The following is a 19,404-nucleotide window of genomic DNA, read 5'->3' as shown; positions in this document are numbered from 1 at the left end:
CTCGCTTCCCAGATTACATCAAAGTTTCTAACTCTAAAAATGACAACGAAAGTAAATTTGTTTTTAAAAACACAACGCACATAAATTTCAACATTAATTTGTTTATGTTTTTCTTTATATCTTTACCGGAACTAATTTAAGTTTCAACAACACCAAAAACTATGGAAAATAATAATGCACACAACAAGATGTGTGATAAGTGATCAAGAAAAAAAAATAATTACATCTTGTAATTTTGTCTAGTGGCTATAAAACAATTTATTAAAGCAACAAAAACAAATTTTAAAATTTCTTTACAGATTCCATAAAACAAAATTTTTGATATGATGTTTGGCTCTTAAGTCTTTTCATTTTGTATGGCATACTTCTTGTGTCTTAAGTCTTTCGTTTTTATTGGTTTATGAATTAACATCATTGTGCATCATTGGAAGGCGGATGTGCATCGTTTTAAGATTTAATACCTGGCAGTTGGCCATGTTAGTTTTAATGGAAACAGGCGGCATAAATGTCAGACCACTAATTAACAAGGGCGATGTTGATAAAATTAAAAGCTTTTCTTATTTCTTTTATCTCCACCGCCATAGATGAGTATTACAAGATATTGTAAATTTCTAATGGGATTTGGGTTTTCTTAATATAATAGGAATGGTCTGATTTGCATTTGTTAAAGAAACATATATCGGCATTAAAATCAAAAATAAAATAAAAAATTTTTATTGGCATAAAAAATAAACATCAATAACACAGATTATTATGTTGGCCTGTGTAATCAGCTAAGTTATTCACATTTGAGATTGCTGTGGGTTTGGATCACACATTAGCCGAATCTCACTCATTTCAGACCTATGACCATTGATAAATTAAAAAAGAAAACAAAATTTTCTCCACTTATAAATAAGTTGCTTTAATAAAAAATTAAAAAAGTTCAAGCCATTGGGGTAATAATCCAAACTTAAAAACAAAATATTAAAACAATAAAAAATGGAATTGAGCCTGACGATAATTAAAATAAAGGAATTGTATTAAGTTGGGATACCTAATAAAATAAAACGTCGACACTGCGCGTCGAAAACAAATTCTAAAAGAAACTGTTTTTTACATAACCTTAATACAGCTAAAATTATCTGATAGTGGTGTTTCAAGACACGCCGTTTGGACCTGACCATACAACTTGAGTCCCACATTATTGATCAAATATGAATCGGGATGCACTAACTGGTATTAGAGAGGCCTCCCTTGTCCCTTAGAGAATTTTTGTGGAAACTTGTCTCCTCTGAATCATGTGTGAAAAAAAAAACAAAATAACCTTCATCCAAGAAGGTAGCTTTTCATTTTCCCGTTTAAAATTGCTAACTTAATTTCTCACATTAAAGCCTGCATAATTAAAAATTCTTATTAATAATTTTTTTCACAATGCCAAAACCAGCAAACAATAGAATGCTTATAGCTTATTCGGTCTTTAATTTTCCAGAAAACGTTCAAGGTAATCTCCACCGCTTATTGTTAAAAGAATATTAAAGAAAAATTAGTTTGTTTTTTTTCAAACAAAATTCAATTTTTTTCACACAACTAATTTTTTAAAGACTATAAATTTAACAAAAGTTACCATAGAAAGCCTCCTCAGTAACCTGAGGAATTGTTTCTATAGAAAAAGTCTCCTCAGTAACCTTAGGAAATTTTTTCTATACGAAAAAGTCTCCCCAGTAACCTGAGGAAATTTTTTCTATACGAAAAAGTCTCCTCAGTAAGCTGCGAAAATTTTCTATACGAAAAAGGCACCTCTGTAACCTTAGGAAATTTTTTCTATACGAAAAAGTATCCTCAGTAAACAGAGGCAACTTTTTCTATACGAAAAAGTTTCCTCAGTAACCTGAGGAATTTTTTTCTATACGAAAAAGTCTGCTCAGTAACCTGAGGAATTTTTTTCTATACGAAAAAGTCTCCTCAGTAACCTGAGGAAATTTTTTCTATACGAAAAAGTATCCTCAGTAAACTGAGGCAACTTTTTTCTATACGAAAAAGTATCCTCAGTAAACTGAGCCAACTTTTTTCTATACGAAAAAGTCTCCTCAGTAAACTGAGGCAACTTTTTCTATACGAAAAAGTCTATAGAATAAGTCTCCTCACTAACCTGAGGAAATTTTTTCTATACGAAAAAGTCTCCTCAGTAAACTGGGGCAGATTTTCTATACGAAAAAGTCTCCTCAGTAAACTGAGGCAACTTTTTCTATACGAAAAAGTCTCCTCAGTAACCTGAGGAAATTTTTCTATACGAAAAAGTCTCCTCAGTAACCTGAGGCAACTTTTTCTATACGAAAAAGTCTCCTCAGTAAACTGAGGCAACTTTTTCTATACGAAAAAGTCTCCTCAGTAAACTGAGGCAACTTTTTCTATACGAAAAAGTCTCCTCAGTAAACTGAGGCAACTTTTTCTATACGAAAAAGTCTCCTCAGTAAACTGAGGCAACTTTTTCTATACGAAAAAGTCTCCTCAGTAAACTGAGGCAACTTTTTCTATACGAAAAAGTCTCCTCAGTAAACTGAGGCAACTTTTTCTATACGAAAAAGTCTCCTCAGTAAACTGAGGCAACTTTTTCTATACGAAAAAGTCTCCTCAGTAAACAGAGGCAACTTTTTCTATACAAAAAAGTTTTCTCAGTAACATGAGGAAATTATTTGTATACGAAAAAGTCTTCTCAGTAACCTGAGGAAATTTTTTCTATACGAAAAAGTCTGCTCAGTAACCTGAGGAAATTTTTTCTATACGAAAAAGTCTCCTCAGTAACCTGAGGAAATTTTTTCTATACGAAAAAGTCTCCTCAGTAACCTGAGGAAATTTTTTCTATACGAAAAAGTCTCCTCAGTAACCTGAGGAAATTTTTTCTATACGAAAAAGTCTCCTCAGTAACCTGAGGAAATTTTTTCTATACGAAAAAGTCTCCTCAGTAACCTGAGGAAATTTTTTCTATACGAAAAAGTCTCCTCAGTAACCTGAGGAAATTTTTTCTATACGAAAAAGTCTCCTCAGTAACCTGAGGAAATTTTTTCTATACGAAAAAGTCTCCTCAGTAACCTGAGGAAATTTTTTCTTTGTAACCTGAGGATTTTTTCCATACGAAAACGTCTCCTCAGTAACCTGAGGAAATTGTTTCCATAGAAAAAGTTTCCTTAGTAACTTGAGGAATTTTTTCTATAGAAAAAGTCTCCTCAGTAACCTGAGGAAATTTTTTTTATACGAAAAAGTCTCCTCAGTAACCTGAGGAAATATTTTCTATACGAAAAAGACTCCTCAGTAACATGAGGAAATTTTTTCTATACGAAAAAGCCTCCTCAGTAACCTGAGCAAATTTTTTCTATACGAAAAAGTCTGCTCAGTAAACTGAGGCAACTTTTGCTATACGAAAAAGCCTCCTCAGTAACCTGAGGCAACTTTTGCTATACGAAAAAGCCTCCTCAGTAACCTGATGAAATTTTTTCTATACGAAAAAGTCTCCTCAGTAACCTGAGGAAATTGTTTCCATAGAAAAAGTTTCCTCAGTAACTTGAGGAATTTTTTCTATAGAAAAAGTCTCCTCAGTAACCTGAGGAAATTTTTTCTATACGAAAAAGTCTCCTCAGTAACCTGAGGAAATTTTTTCTATACGAAAAAGTCTCCTCAATAACCTAAGGAAATTTTTCCTATACGAAAAAGTCTCCTCAGTAACCTGAGGAAATTTTTTCTATACGAAAAAGTCTCCTCAGTATCCTAAGAAAATTTTTTCTATACGAAAAAGTCTCCTCAGTAACCTAAGGAAATTTTTTCTATACGAAAAAGTCTCCTCAGTAACCTGAGGAAATTTTTTCTATACGAAAATGTCTCCTCGGTAACCTGAGGAAATTTTTTCTATACGAAAAAGTCTCCTCAGAAGTCTCCTCAGAAATTTTTTCTATACGAAAAAGTCTCCTCAGTAACCTGAGGAAATTTTTTCTATACGAAAAAGTCTCCTCAGTAACCTGAGGAAATTTTTTCTATACGAAAAAGTCTCCTCAGTAACCTGAGGAACGTTTTTCTATACGAAAAAGTCTCCTCAGTAACCCGAGGAAATTTTTTCTATACGAAAAAGTCTCCTCAGTACCCTGAGGAAATTTTTTCTATACGAAAAAGTCTCCTCAGTAACCTGAGGAAATTTTTTCTATACGAAAAAATCTCCTCAGTAACCTGAGGAAATTTTTTCTATACGAAAAAGTTCCTCAGTAAAATGAGGAAATTTTTTCTATACGAAAAAGTCTCCTCAGTAACCTGAGGAAATTTTTTCTATACGAAAAAGTCTCCTCAGTAACCTGAGGAAATTTTTTCTATACGAAAAAGTCTCCTCAGTAACCTGAAGAAATTTTTTCTATACGCAAAAGTCTCCTCAGTAAACTGAGGAAATTTTTTCTGTACGAAAAAGTCTCCTCAGTAAACTGAGGAAATTTTTCCTATACGAAAAAGTCTCCTCAGTAAACTGAGGAAATTTTTTCTATACGCAAAAGTCTCCTCAGTAAACTGAGGAAATTTTTTCTATACGCAAAAGTCTCCTCAGTAAACTGAGGAAATTTTTTCTATACGCAAAAGTCTCCTCAGTAAACTGGGGAAATTTTTTCTATACGCAAAAGTCTCCTCAGTAAACTGAGGAAATTTTTTCTATACGCAAAAGTCTCCTCAGTAAACTGGGGAAATTTTTTCTATACGCAAAAGTCTCCTCAGTAACCTGAGAAAAATTTTTCTATACGAAAAAGTCTCCTCAGTAACCTGAGGAAATTTTTTCTATACGAAAAAGTCTCCTCAGTAGTCTGAGGATTTTTTTAATACGAAAATCTGTTATTACCGCTGAAGCTTTAACAGTTTGTCTATAAAAAACTGCAGTTCCTATTAACCTGTCCCCTTTCTATATTTATTTGGCGAATCTCCCAAAAACTAATTCCGACCTACCTCTTAAAGGTCACATTTCCATTAAACCGCATATCTACGAATTGCAAATGCATGCAAAGTGTTTCCATACGAATTACAATTTATAACAACGAACTAAGCCACGGTATGGCATGGCATCATGGCTTGCATGCCATGCTGTTAAACGCCAAGCGTAACCGCAATCCTCACTACACTCACTCCCTTTAGTATATGCAGGCACTCACTCACATGCCTAGACACTGATGACAGGCACAAGTATAATAAGAAGTTACACCATTTTTTTGCTAAAGTTTTTTTTGTTTCTTTCAAATAGTTTGCAATTTGCTTAGACTGCATAGCGTGCTGGATGGTTACCACCTCTCTATCTCTCCCTTCCGCTCTCCATCAACGAAAAAAAGAAAAGAAATATTTGTTAAGAAATAGCCCAGATTTTTTACAGTTGATAAACTAAATCGTATCGTAAACATAATGAAAATGAAAGATGAAGTAAGAAGAAAAACGAGAAGAAAAAAACTGAACAGCAGAGCTTAAGCTAGTCAAGAGATAATATCAACCAACAACCAACAAAGAAAGTCTGTCCACCACGGATACCCCTTTGGAGAAACTGTAACATAATCAGCAGAAGCTTCTATGGGGGATTTTTTTTATTATTTTCTTCCTCTTCTAAATGTTCGCTGCTGATCATTTGCACAGTTGTTGTTGGCTGTTTGAAGTAACGCCACATGTGGTGGCAGTTAGAATTGGTTTATTATTCCAAGATAAGATAGAGAACCATGCCATTATTTTATTACCACCTTTAGTGGTTTTGAGATTTGTTTTGTATTGTTGCTGTTCTTTCTGTTTTTTTTTAGATTTTTTTGCAGATTTTCTTTGGTAGTTAAAGCAACAAGTGGTATTGTTTGAACCCAGCTTGATTTTTATTATTGTTACTCAGCTGGGTTAACAGCGACTGGGGATTAGGGATGCCGATGAAGAACCCTTATTGGCATAGGGTTAATGAGGGTCTCACTCCCAATAAAATTTTCTACAACTCGAAATTAACATTTCTATTCCTTCCTTCAGAGACGAACTATTTTTGACATCAGGTTAAAGAGGGCTTAATTCCTCCTGTAATTCTGGATAATCCCAAAATCTCTATCACACCCTACTGTTTCAAATTTGTCTCTTAGGCCCTTCGTAAGTGGTGGTAAAATACATTCCGAAATTCCGCCATATTTGTCTACCCATATCTATGATTGTGTTCCTCCAATATTGTCATCCCTACCCTGCCCCGCTCAAAGGAGAAACACATCATAAAAACATTATTACCTTGATGTAAGGGGATTTATTATTAAGTTATTACCGGCACATCACGTGGCTTCGGAAAGTGTTGCTCAGTTTTTAGTTTTCTTCTGTAATTTTCTACTTTTAACTCCCTTCTGACCTCCTTCGACGCCTCGTGTTCTACGGCATCGGCTTTTTCTTTGTACCACCAATTCAAATAATTAGAAGAACGAAATCATAGTTTTTTTCTTCGGAAGCAGTTAAAATAATGGCTACCTGTCGTGCCTTTTTTTGTGCAATGGGTGGTGCGAAGAATTTTGAATAAATTCAAAAATGTGTTTTTAAATTTATCAAGATTTAACTGTAACTGGAGGAGGTTGTAACTTTTAATTTAAATCTCATATCCGGTTATATTTGGAAGCAATTGTTCTCTATGATGTTATGTGAAGACAGGTTTTATGGTGTCTTGTGGAAAGAAAAGAAAAATCAGCCTCAGTAAACTGAGACAACTTTTTCTATACAAAAAAAACCAGCCTCAGTAAACTGAGGCAATTTTTTCTATACGAAAAAACCAGCCTCAGTAAACTGAGGCAATTTTTTCTATACGAAAAAACCAGCCTCAATAAACTGAGGCAACTTTTTCTATACGAAAAAACCAGCCTCAGTAAAATGAAGCATTTTTTCTATACGAAAAAGTCTCCTCAGTAAACTGATGCAACTTTTTCTATACGAAAAAGTCTCCTCAGTAAACTGAGGCAACTTTTTCTATACGAAAAAGTCTCCTCAGTAAACTGAGGCAACTTTTTCTATACGAAACAGTCTCCACAGTAAACTGAGGCAAGTTTTTCTATACGAAAAAGTCTCCTCAGTAAACTGAGACAACTTTTTCTATACGAAACAGTCTCCTCAGTAAACTAAGGCAAATTTTTCTATATGAGGAGAATTTTTCGTATAAAAAAAACTTCCTCAGGTTACTGGGGAGACTTTTTCGAATAGAAAAAATTTCCTCAGGTTACTGAGGAGACTTTTTCGTATAGAAAAAATTTCCTCAGGTTACTGAGGACACTTTTTCGTATAGAAAAAATTTCCTCAGGTTACTGAGGAGACTTTTTCGTATAGAAATAGAAAAAGTTGCCTAAGTTTACTTAGGAGACTTTTTCGTATAGAAAACTGTGTAGAAAAAGTTGCCTCAGTTTACTGAGGAGACTTTTTCGTATAGAAAAAGTTGCCTCAAAGCTGAGGAAACTGAGGAAACTCAGGTTACTGAGGAGACTTTTTCGTATAGAAAAAATTTCCTCAGGTTACTGAGGAGACTTTTTCGTATAGAAATAGAAAAAGTTGCTTCAGTTTACTGAGGAGACTTTTTCGTATAGAAAAAGTTGCCTCAGTTTACTGAGGAGACTTTTTCGTATAGAAAAAGTTGCCTCAGTTTACTGAGGAGACTTTTTCGTATAGAAAAAGTTGCCTCAGTTTACTGAGGAGATTTTTTCGTATAGAAAAAGTTGCCTCAGTTTACTGAGGAGATTTTTTTCGTAAAGAAAAAATTTCCTCAGGTTACTGAGGAGACTTTTTCGTATAGAAAAAATTTCCTCAGGTTACTGAGGAGACTTTTTCGTATAGAAAAAATTTCCTCAGGTTACTGAGGAGACTTTTTCGTATAGAAAAAATTTCCTCAGGTTACTGAGGAGACTTTTTCGTATAGAAAAAATTTCCTCAGGTTACTGAGGAGACTTTTTCGTATAGAAAAAATTTCCTTAGGTTATTGAAGAGACTTTTTCGTATAGAAAAAATTTCCTCACGCTACTGAGGAGACTTTTTCGTATAGAAAAAATTTCCTCAGGTTACTGAGGAGACTTTTTCGTATAGAAAAAATTTCCTCAGGTTACTGAGGAGACTTTTTCGTATAGAAAAAATTTCCTCAGGTAACTGAGGAGACTTTTTCGTATAGAAAAAATTTCCTCAGGTAACTGAGGAGACTTTTTCGTATAGAAAAAATTTCCCCAGGTTACTGAGGAGTCTTTTTCGTATAGAAAAAATTTCCTCAGGTTACTGAGGAGACTTTTTCGTATAGAAAAAATTTCCTCAGGTTACTGAGGAGACTTTTTCGTATAGAAAAAATTTCCTCAGGTTACTGAGGAGAAATTTTGGTATAAAAAAATTTCCTCAGGTTACTGAGGAGTCTTTTTCGTATAGAAAAAATGTCCTCAGGTTACTGAGGAGAATTTTTCGTATAGAAAAAATTTCCTCAGGTTACTGAGGAGGATAGAAAAAGTTGCCTCAGTTTACTGAGGAGACTTTTTCGTATAGAAAAAGTTGCCTCAAAGCTGAGGAAACTGAGGAAACTCGGGTAAGTGAGGAGACTTTTTCGTATAGAAAAAATTTCCTCAGGTTACTGAGGAGTCTTTTTCGTATAGAAAAAATGCCCTCAGGTTACTGAGGAGACTTTTCCGTATAGAAAAAATTTCCTCAGGTTACTGAGGAGACTTTTTCGTATAGAAAAAATTTCCTCAGGTTACTGAGGAGACTTTTTCGTATAGAAAAAATTTCCTCAGGTTACTGAGGAGACTTTTTCGTATAGAAAAAATTTCCTCAGGTTACTGAGGAGACTTTTTCGTACAGAAAAAATTTCCTCAGGTTACTGAGGAGATTTTTCGTATAGAAAAAATTTCCTCAGGTTACTGAGGAGACTTTTTCGTATAGAAAAAATTTCCTCAGGTTACTGAGGAGACCTTTTCGTATAGAAAAAATTTCCTCAGGTTACTGAGGAGGATAGAAAAAGTTGCCTCAGTTTACTGAGGAGACTTTTTCGTATAGAAAACGTTGCCGCAAAGCTGAGGAAACTGAGGAAACTCAGGTTACTGAGGAGACTTTTTCGTATAGAAAAAATGTCCTCAGTTTACTGAGGAGACTTTTTCGTATAGAAAACGTTGCCGCAAAGCTGAGGAAACTGAGGAAACTCAGGTTACTGAGGAGACTTTTTCGTATAGAAAAAATTTCCTCAGGTTACTGAGGAGACTTTTTCGTATAGAAAAAATTTCCTCAGGTTACTGAGGAGACTTTTTCGTATAGAAAAAATTTCCTCAGTTTACTGAGGAGGATAGAAAAAGTTGCCTCAGTTTACTGAGGAGACTTTTTCGTATAGAAAAAATGTCCTCAGGTTATTGAGGAGACTTTTTCGTATAGAAAAAATTTCCTCAGGTTACTGAGGAGGATAGAAAAAGTTGCCTCAGTTTACTGAGGAGACTTTTTCGTATAGAAAAAGTTGCCTCAAAGCTGAGGAAACTCAGGTTACTGAGGAGACTTTTTCGTATAGAAAAAATTTCCTCAGGTTACTGAGGAGACTTTTTCGTATAGAAAAAATTTCCTCAGGTTACTGAGGAGACTTTTTCGTATAGAAAAAATTTCCTCAGGTTACTGAGGAGACTTTTTCGTATAGAAAAAATTTCCTCAGGTTGCCTTAGTTTGCTGAGGAGACTTTTTCGTATAGAAAAAGTTGCCTCAGTTTACTGAGGAGACTTTTTCATATAGAAAAAGTTGCCTCAGTTTACTGAGGAGGCTTTTTCGTATAGAAAAAGTTGCCTCAGTTTACTGAGGAGACTTTTTCGTATAGAAAAAGTTGCCTCAGTTTAATGAGGAGACTTTTTCGTATAAAAAAGTTGCCTCAGTTTAATGAGGAGATTTTTTCGTATAGAAAAAGTTGCCTCAGTTTACTGAGGAGATTTTTTCGTATAGAAAAAGTTGCCTCAGTTTACTGAGGAGATTTTTTCGTAAAGAAAAAGTTGCCTCAGTTAACTGAGGAAATTTTTTCTATACGAAAAAGTCTCTTCAGTAAACAGAGGAAATTTTTTCTATACGAAAAAGTCTCCTCAGTAACCTGAGGATATTTTATCTGTATGAAAAAACCTTCTCAGTATCCTGAGGATTTTTCTTCTATACGAATAAAACCTCCCCAACAACCTGAGGATCTTTTCTTAAAAGTCGCCACGTTGATGAAATTTTTTTTTTAAAAAATCCACGTTGATGAAAATTTTTTTTTAAAAATCCACGTTAATGAAATTTTGTTTTTAAAAAATCCACGTTGATGAAAATTTTTTTTTTTTAAAAATCCAAGTTGATGAAAATTTTTTTTAAAAAATCCACGTTGATGAAAATTTTTTTTAAAAAATCCACGTTAATGATTTTTTTTTTTTTTTAAATCCACGTTGATGAAAATGTTTTTTAAAAAATCCACGTTGATGAACTTTTTGTTTTAAAAAATCCGCGTTGATGATTTTTTTTTAAAATCCGCGTTGATGATTTTTTTTTAAATCCACGTTGATGAAAAAATATTTTTAAAAAAATCCACGTTGTTGGAAAAATATTTGTAAAAAATCCACGTTGTTGAAAAAATATTTTTAAAAAAATCACATTGATGAAAATTTACTTTTAAAAAATCAAAACAAATTGAAAATATACTTTTTTTCTATAAATAAAAGTCTGAAAAATATTTCCGCTATAACCTGATGATTTTTTTCTATAAAAAGTTGATATTTCTTATTAATCATTTTATTTGTCTTTTCTCTTCCATTTCCAGTTCTAAATGTCGCCGCCGGCAAAGCACCCATGCAAATATCAACCGAAGGTTCCGGTGCTCCCCAAAAAGCCATTGACGGCTCAACCTCAGCTTTTTTCACACCCGAAACATGTTCCCTAACCAAATCGGAACGTTCTCCATGGTGGTATGTTAATTTGTTGGAACCCTATATGGTGCAGTTGGTGCGTTTGGACTTTGGCAAATCGTGCTGCGGTAAGTTAAAAAGGCAGACTATGATCTAAATGGAAGCTATGTGACGTGTGTATGTTTATTCAAAGGGAGATCAATAACCTGCTGGCTGGCATATGTTGTCGTCTCTGTTGGGCCAACTATTTGTTGTCTACCATTCCACGAAATAAACGCCTAACGAAGCCAAGCCAATAAATAACTAACTGTCTTAAGCAAAATGTTAGTTAACAGTAGTTCGCTGTTGCGTCAGTGGGTGACTTTGGAAAGAGGGATAGAAGTAAAGAGCTGAAAAATAATAACAATGTAGCATGTAGGAGATTGAAGACAATTTCCAAAAAAAACCTGTTAATCCTTTTGTAAAGCTTCCCCTGATGGCGGCCTTTTGAAATTGATAGGTCCATCGTAGGAAAAAATGGCAAAACAATCACCAACGCCACCAAAAAAACATGTTACCACCTAAGCTTTCAGCTCTGATTTTGGCTCACATGCTTTCACTTCGTTCGCTTGGTCTCTTAATAAAGTGTTATGTGAGTTTTTTCAGCTTCAAAGAAACAACAAAGTCACAAAAACCAACCACATTACCTTCTATTCCGAAGACAGACAAACCAACACACACACCAAAAAAGAGGACCCCAAAAAAAGTAATGATGTTTGCCCAACTTTAAACACAAGCACTCACTCAATCCATCGAACGGTGAATGTGGTTGCTGCCGCATCTGAACTCATCATAGCTTTGCTGTTTCTGTTGTTGCTGGGAAAAAATACCAGATTTGTGTTTTTTCGTTTTTGCGCAGCCGCACAATTTATGATTACTTTCACTGAAATGTGTACCTACCTCACACTCATGGCGTTCATTGGGGTACTTTGATGCAATGCGCCCGCCAGCCAACCAGCAAGCCTGTCCAAGCTAGTCAAACTTGTAAAGTCGCTGGTTGTTGTTGTTTTTGCCGTTCGATAATGACCAAGCAAAGTACCCACACTTTGTAATAGTAAGTGAGCGCAGCCTATGAGACAAGGCGTATGAACGATTATGACCAAAGCCATAATAATGGGTGGCTGATGATGCCACCACCACCACCACACTCGCTGTCTAATGGAGTTGATGTGCAATCAATGCAATCACTTTGGGGTTTTTGTCGGACATTTGCTGTCGACGGTTGCCTAATAGTTATAAGAGGGGATTACTTTCTTCTTCCTAAAGGTCTTCTTAGGGAGATGAAAGTCTTCTCTATAGTCCTAAAGATTTTGTTATAGAAGAAATAGAGAACCTCGTCATAGAAGTCCTAAATACTTTCTTCAAAGAAGATATAAAGGGCCTTAATCAGACCTCACAGCAGACCTCAGAGTCTTATTCATAGAATACCCAAAATCTTCTTCGCAGGGTACCTAAAGATCTTCTTCACAGAGAACCTAAATGTCTTCTTCATAGAAGACCTGAAGGACTTCTTCAAACTCCCCGTTGTTGAAAAATATGTTTAAAAACTCTCCGTTGGAGAAAAAATATTTTTAAAAAATTAAGGGTGGTGAACATATTTTTTAAAAAATTTTCGTTGGTTAAAAAAAATAATTTTGAAAAATCAAAGGTGGTGAAAAAATATTTTTAAAAAATCCAAGTTGGTGAAAAAATATTTTTAAAAAATCCACGTTGGTGAAAAAATATTTTTAAAAAATCCACGTTAATGAAAAAATATTTTTAAAAAATCCAGGTTGGTGAACAATTTTTTTTAAATATCCACGTTGGTAAAAAAATATTTTTAAAAAATCAACGGTTTTAATTTTTTTTTTTTTGAAAAATCAACGTTGGTGAAAAAATGTTTTTAAACAATCCAAGTTGGAGAGAAATTTTTTTTAAATATCCACGTTAGTAAAAAAAATATTTTTAAAAAATCCACGTTGGTGAAAAAATATTTTTAAAAAATCCACGTTGGTGAAAAAATATTTTTAAAAAATCCACGTTGGTGAAAAAATATTTTTAAAAAATCCAAGTTGGAGAGAAATTTTTTTTAAATATCCACGTTAGTAAAAAAAATATTTTTAAAAAATCCACGTTGGTGAAAAAATATTTTTAAAAAATCCACGTTGGTGATAAAATATTTTTAAAAAATCCACGTTGGTGAAAAAATATTTTTAAAAAATCCACGCTGGTAAGAAGTATCTACGTTGGTGAAAAAATATTTTTTTTTTGGTGAAAAATATTTTTAAAAAATCCACGTTGGTGAAAAAATTTTTTTAAAAAATCCACGTTGGTGAAAAAATATTTTTAAAAAATCCACGTTGGTGAAAAAATATTTTTAGAAAATCCACGTTGGTGAAAAAATATTTTTAAAAAATCCACGTTGGTGAAAAAATATTTTTGAAAAATCCACGTTGGTGAAAAAATACTTTTAAAAAATCCACGTTGGTAAAAAATGTCCACGTTGGTGAAAAAATATTTTTAAAATATCCACGTTGGTGAAAAAATATTTTTAAAAAATCTACGTTGGTAAAAAATATCCACGTTGGTGAAAAAATATTTTTAAAAAATCTACGTTGGTAAAAAATATCCACGTTGGTGAAAAAATATTTTTAAAAAATCTACGTTGGTAAAAAATATCCACGTTGGTGAAAAAATATTTTTAAAAAATCCACGTTGGTAAAAAATATCCACGTTGGTGAAAAATGTACACGTTAATGAAAAAATATTTTTAAAAAATCCACGTTGGTAAAAAAAATATTTTTAAGAAATCCACGTTGGTGAAAAAATATTTTTAAAAATCCACGTTGGTGAAAAAATATTTTTAAAAATCCACGTTGGTGAAAAAATATTTTTAAAAAATCCACGTTGGTGAAAAAATATTTTTAAAAAGTCCACGTTGGTGAAAAAATATTTTTAAAAAATCCACGTTGGTGAAAAAATATTTTTAAAAAATCCACGTTGGTGAAAAAATATTTTTAAAAAATCCACGTTGGTGAAAAAATATTTTTAAAAAATTAACGTTGGTGACAAAATATTTTTAATAAATCCACGTTGGTGAAAAAATATTTTTAAAAATATCCACGTTGGTGAACAAATATTTTTAAAAAATCCACGTTGGTGAAAAAATATTTTAAAAAATTCAAGTTGGTGAAAAAATATTTTTAAAAAATCCACGTTGGTGAAAAAATATTTTTAAAAAATCCACGTTGGTGAAAAAATATTTTTAAAAAATCCACGTTGGTGAAAATTTTGTTTTAAAAAATATCCACGTTGGTGAAAAAATATTTTTAAAAAATCCACGTTGGTGAAAAAGTATTTTTAAAAAATCCACGTTGGTGAAAAATATTTTTAAAAAATCCACGTTGGTGAAAAAATATTTTTAAAAAATCCACGTTGGTGAAAAAATATTTTTAAAAAATCCACGTTGGTGAAAAAGTATTTTTAAAAAATCCACGTTGGTGAAAATATTTTTAAAAAATCCACGTTGGTGAAAAAATATTTTTAATAAATCCACGTTGGTGAAAAAATATTTTTAAAAAATCCACGTTGGTGAAAAAATATTTTTAAAAAATCCACGTTGGTGAAAAAATATTTTTAAAAAATCCACGTTGCTGAAAAAATATTTTTAAAAAATCCACGTTGGTGAAAAAATATTTTTAAAAAATCCACGTTGGTAAAAAAAAATCCACGTTGGTGAAAAAATATTTTTAAAAAATCCACGTTGGTAAAAAAAATCCACGTTGTTGAAAAAATATTTTTAAAAATCCCCGTTGGTGAAAAGATATTTTTAAAAAATCCACGTTGGTAAAACATATCCACGTTGGTGAAAAAATATTTTTAAAAAATCCACGTTGGTAAAAAAATCCACGTTGTTGAAAAAATATTTTTAAAAATCCCCGTTGGTGAAAAGATATTTTTAAAAAATCCACGTGGATAAAAAATATCCACGTTGGTGAAAAAATATTTTTAAAAAATCCACGTGGATAAAAAATATCCACGTTGGTGAAAAAATATTTTTAAAAAATCCACGTGGGTAAAACATATCCACGTTGGTGAAAAAATATTTTTAAAAAATCCACGTTGATCCACGTTGGTGAAAAAATATTTTTAAAAAATCCACGTTGGTAAAACATATCCACATTGGTGAAAAAATATTTTTAAAAAATCCACGTTGATCCACGTTGGTGAAAAAATATTTTTAAAAAATCCACGATGATCGACGTTGGTGAAAAAATATTTTTAAAAAATCCACGTTGGTAAAACATATCCACGTTGGTGAAAAAATATTTTTAAAAAATCCACGTTGGTAAAACATATCCACGTTGGTGAAAAAATATTTTTAAAAAATCCACGTTGGTGAAAATTTTTTTTTTAAAAAATATCCACGTTGGTGAACAAATATTTTTAAAAAATCCACGTTGGTGAAAAAATATTTTAAAAAATTCAAGTTGGTGAAAAAATATTTTTAAAAAATCCACGTTGGTGAAAAAATATTTTTAAAAAATCCACGTTGGTGAAAAAATATTTTTAAAAAATCCACGTTGCTGAAAAAATATTTTTAAAAAATCCACGTTGGTGAAAAAATATTTTTAAAAAATCCACGTTGGTAAAAAAAATCCACGTTGGTGAAAAAATATTTTTAAAAAATCCACGTTGGTAAAAAAAATCCACGTTGTTGAAAAAATATTTTTAAAAATCCCCGTTGGTAAAAAAAATCCACGTTGTTGAAAAAATATTTTTAAAAATCCCCGTTGGTGAAAAGATATTTTTAAAAAATCCACGTGGATAAAAAATATCCACGCTGGTGAAAAAATATTTTTAAAAAATCCACGTGGGTAAAACATATCCACGTTGGTGAAAAAATATTTTTAAAAAATCCACGTTGGTAAAACATATCCACGTTGGTGAAAAAATATTTTTAAAAAATCCACGTTGATCCACGTTGGTGAAAAAATATTTTTAAAAAATCCACGATGATCGACGTTGGTGAAAAAATATTTTTAAAAAATCCACGTTGGTAAAACATATCCACGTTGGTGAAAAAATATTTTTAAAAAATCCACGTTGGTGAAAAAATATTTTAAAAAATTCAAGTTGGTGAAAAAATATTTTTAAAAAATCCACGTTGGTGAAAAAATATTTTTAAAAAATCCACGTTGGTGAAAAAGTATTTTTAAAAAATCCACGTTGGTGAAAAATATTTTTAAAAAATCCACGTTGGTGAAAAAATATTTTTTAAAAATACACGTTGGTGAAAAAATATTTTTAAAAAATCCACGTTGGTGAAAAAATATTTTTAAAAAATCCACGTTGGTGAAAAAATATTTTTAAAAAATCCACGTTGGTGAAAAAATATTTTTAAAAAATCCACGTTGCTGAAAAAATATTTTTAAAAAATCCACGTTGGTGAAAAAATATTTTTAAAAAATCCACGTTGGTAAAAAAAATCCACGTTGGTGAAAAAATATTTTTAAAAAATCCACGTTGGTAAAAAAAATCCACGTTGTTGAAAAAATATTTTTAAAAATCCCCGTTGGTAAAAAAAATCCACGTTGTTGAAAAAATATTTTTAAAAATCCCCGTTGGTGAAAAGATATTTTTAAAAAATCCACGTGGATAAAAAATATCCACGCTGGTGAAAAAATATTTTTAAAAAATCCACGTGGGTAAAACATATCCACGTTGGTGAAAAAATATTTTTAAAAAATCCACGTTGGTAAAACATATCCACGTTGGTGAAAAAATATTTTTAAAAAATCCACGTTGATCCACGTTGGTGAAAAAATATTTTTAAAAAATCCACGATGATCGACGTTGGTGAAAAAATATTTTTAAAAAATCCACGTTGGTAAAACATATCCACGTTGGTGAAAAAATATTTTTAAAAAATCCACGTTGGTGAAAATTTTTTTTTTAAAAAATATCCACGTTGGTGAACAAATATTTTTAAAAAATCCACGTTGGTGAAAAAATATTTTAAAAAATTCAAGTTGGTGAAAAAATATTTTTAAAAAATCCACGTTGGTGAAAAAATATTTTTAAAAAATCCACGTTGGTGAAAATTTTGTTTTAAAAAATATCCACGTTGGTGAAAAAATATTTTTAAAAAATCCACGTTGGTGAAAAAGTATTTTTAAAAAATCCACGTTGGTGAAAAATATTTTTAAAAAATCCACGTTGGTGAAAAAATATTTTTTAAAAATACACGTTGGTGAAAAAATATTTTTAAAAAATCCACGTTGGTGAAAAAATATTTTTAAAAAATCCACGTTGGTGAAAAAATATTTTTAAAAAATCCACGTTGGTAAAAAATATTTTTAAAAAAATCCACATTGGTAAAAAATATTTTTAAAAAATCCAGGTTGGAATTTTTTTTTAAATCCACGTTGGTAAAAAATATTTTTAAAAAATCCACGTTGGTGAAAAAGTATTTTTAAAAAATACACGTTGTTAAAAAATATTTTTAAAAAATACACGTTGTTAAAAAATATTTTTAAAAAATCCACGTTGGTAAAAAATATTTTTAAAAAATCCACGTTGGTAAAAAATTTCCAAGTTGGTGAAAAATGTACACGTTAATAAAAAAATATTTTTAAAAAATCCGTGTTGGAGAAAAAATATTTTTAAAAAATCCATGTTGGAGAAAAAAATATTTTTAAAAATCCACGTTGGTGAAAACATATTTTTAAAAAATCCACGTTGGTGAAAAAATATTTTTAAAAAATGCATGTTGGTGAAAAAAAAAATATCCACGTTGGTGAAAAAATATTTTTAAAAAATCCACGTTGGTGAAAAAATATGTGTAAAAAATCCACGTTGGTGAAAAAATATTTTTAAAAAATCCAAGTTGGTGAAAAAATGTTTTTAAAAAATACACGTTGGTGAAAAATATCCACGTTGGTGAAAAAATATTTTTAAAAAATCCACGTTGGTGAAAAATTTCCACGTTGGTGAAAAAATATTTTTAAAAAATCCACGTTGGTAAAAAATATCCACGTTGGTGAAAAAATATTTTTAAAAAATGCACGTTGGTAAAAAATATCCACGTTGGTGAAAAATATTTTTAAAAAATCCACGTTGGTGAAAAAATATTTTTAAAAAATCCACGTTGGTGAAAAAATATTTTTAAAAAATCCACGTTGGTAAAAAATATCCACGTTGGTGAAAAAATATTTTTAAAAAATCCACGTTGGTAAAAAATATCCACGTTGGTGAAAAAATATTTTTAAAAAATCCAAGTTGAAGAAAAAAAAATATTTTTAAAAATCCATGTTGGTGAAAAAATTATTTTAAAAAAATCCACGTTGGAGATAAAATCTTTTTAAAAAATCCACGTTGGATTTTGTTATTTTTAAAAATCTACGTGGGTAACAAATATTTAAAAAATCCATGTTGGTGAAAAAATTATTCTTCAAAAATCCACGTTGGTGAAAAAGTATTTTTAAAAAATCTACATTGATGGAAAAAATTGGTCTCATAGAAGAACTTAAAAGTTCTCGAAGACTTCTTCATAGAAAGCCCTCTTATAAAGTCTCCCTAAAAATTCGTCCTGCAACTAATCTCTCCCCCAACTTCTCTCCCTCCCTCTTTAATTAAAATCTAAAAAAAATAATTTTTACTTTCTCTCCTTGCAGGCAACAAACCAGCCACCATTGTCGTCCGTGTTGGCAACAATCGTCCCGATTTGGGTACCAATCCAATTTGCAATCGTTTCACCGGTCTCCTAGAAGAAGGACAACCTCTCTTCTTGCCCTGCAATCCACCAATGCCTGGTGCTTTTGTCTCTGTGCATTTGGAAAATAAGACACCCAATCAATTGTCAATCTGTGAAGCTTTCGTCTATACCGATCAAGCGTTACCCATTGAACGTTGTCCCACATTCCGTGATCAACCACCAGGCGCCTTGGCCTCCTACAATGGCAAATGTTACATTTTCTACAATCGTCAACCTTTGAACTTCTTGGATTCCCTGGCCTTCTGTCGTTCTCGTGGTGGCACTCTGATAAGTGAAAGTAATCCCGCTCTCCAAGGTTTTATTAGCTGGGAGCTATGGCGTAGACACCGCAGTGATGTTAGCTCACAATATTGGATGGGTGCTGTACGTGATGCTGTCGATCGTTCCACCTGGAAATGGGTTAATGGTGAAGAGGTGGCAGTTTCATTCTGGAATCATCCTGGTGGTGATGAAGATTGTGCGAGATTTGATGGCTCCAAGGGATGGTTGTGGAGCGACACCAATTGTAATACCCATTTGAATTTCATTTGCCAACATCAACCAAAGACTTGTGGACGTCCTGAGCAGCCACCCAATTCGACAATGATTGCCTTGAATGGTTATGAAGTTGGAGCTCAAATCAAATACACCTGTGATGCTAATCACTTGTTGGTTGGTCCTTCGACGAGGACTTGTTTGGAGACTGGTTTCTACAATGAGTTCCCACCTGTTTGTAAATGTGAGTAAAAGTGGAACAACATTTTCAGTGGAAATCTTATT

General features: G+C 31.9%; 1 protein-coding gene across 4 annotated transcripts in view; it reads left to right on the top strand.

The window, feature by feature from the left end:
- The window catches only part of LOC141399155 (uncharacterized), a 162,516-nt gene that overhangs the window by 125,033 nt on the left and 18,079 nt on the right, over positions 1 to 19,404 (top strand). For all 4 annotated transcript variants that reach the window (XR_012411782.1, XR_012411783.1, XM_073977333.1 and 1 more), the window contains exons 3-4: positions 10,766 to 10,978; positions 18,545 to 19,363. Coding sequence is in view for 2 of the 4 variants with exons in the window: in XM_073977333.1 (XP_073833434.1) it covers positions 10,766 to 10,978; positions 18,545 to 19,363 (1,032 nt within the window). In the remaining 2 variants the exon portion in view is untranslated. The remainder of the gene's footprint in view (positions 1 to 10,765; positions 10,979 to 18,544; positions 19,364 to 19,404) is intronic.

This window comes from Musca autumnalis, unplaced genomic scaffold, assembly GCF_047663935.1.
Source record: "Musca autumnalis isolate F117 unplaced genomic scaffold, ASM4766393v1 scaffold_3, whole genome shotgun sequence".
Classification (NCBI taxonomy): domain Eukaryota; kingdom Metazoa; phylum Arthropoda; class Insecta; order Diptera; family Muscidae; genus Musca; species Musca autumnalis.
Note: the sequence above shows the minus strand (reverse complement) of the source record. Positions and strands in the feature narration are given on the sequence as shown.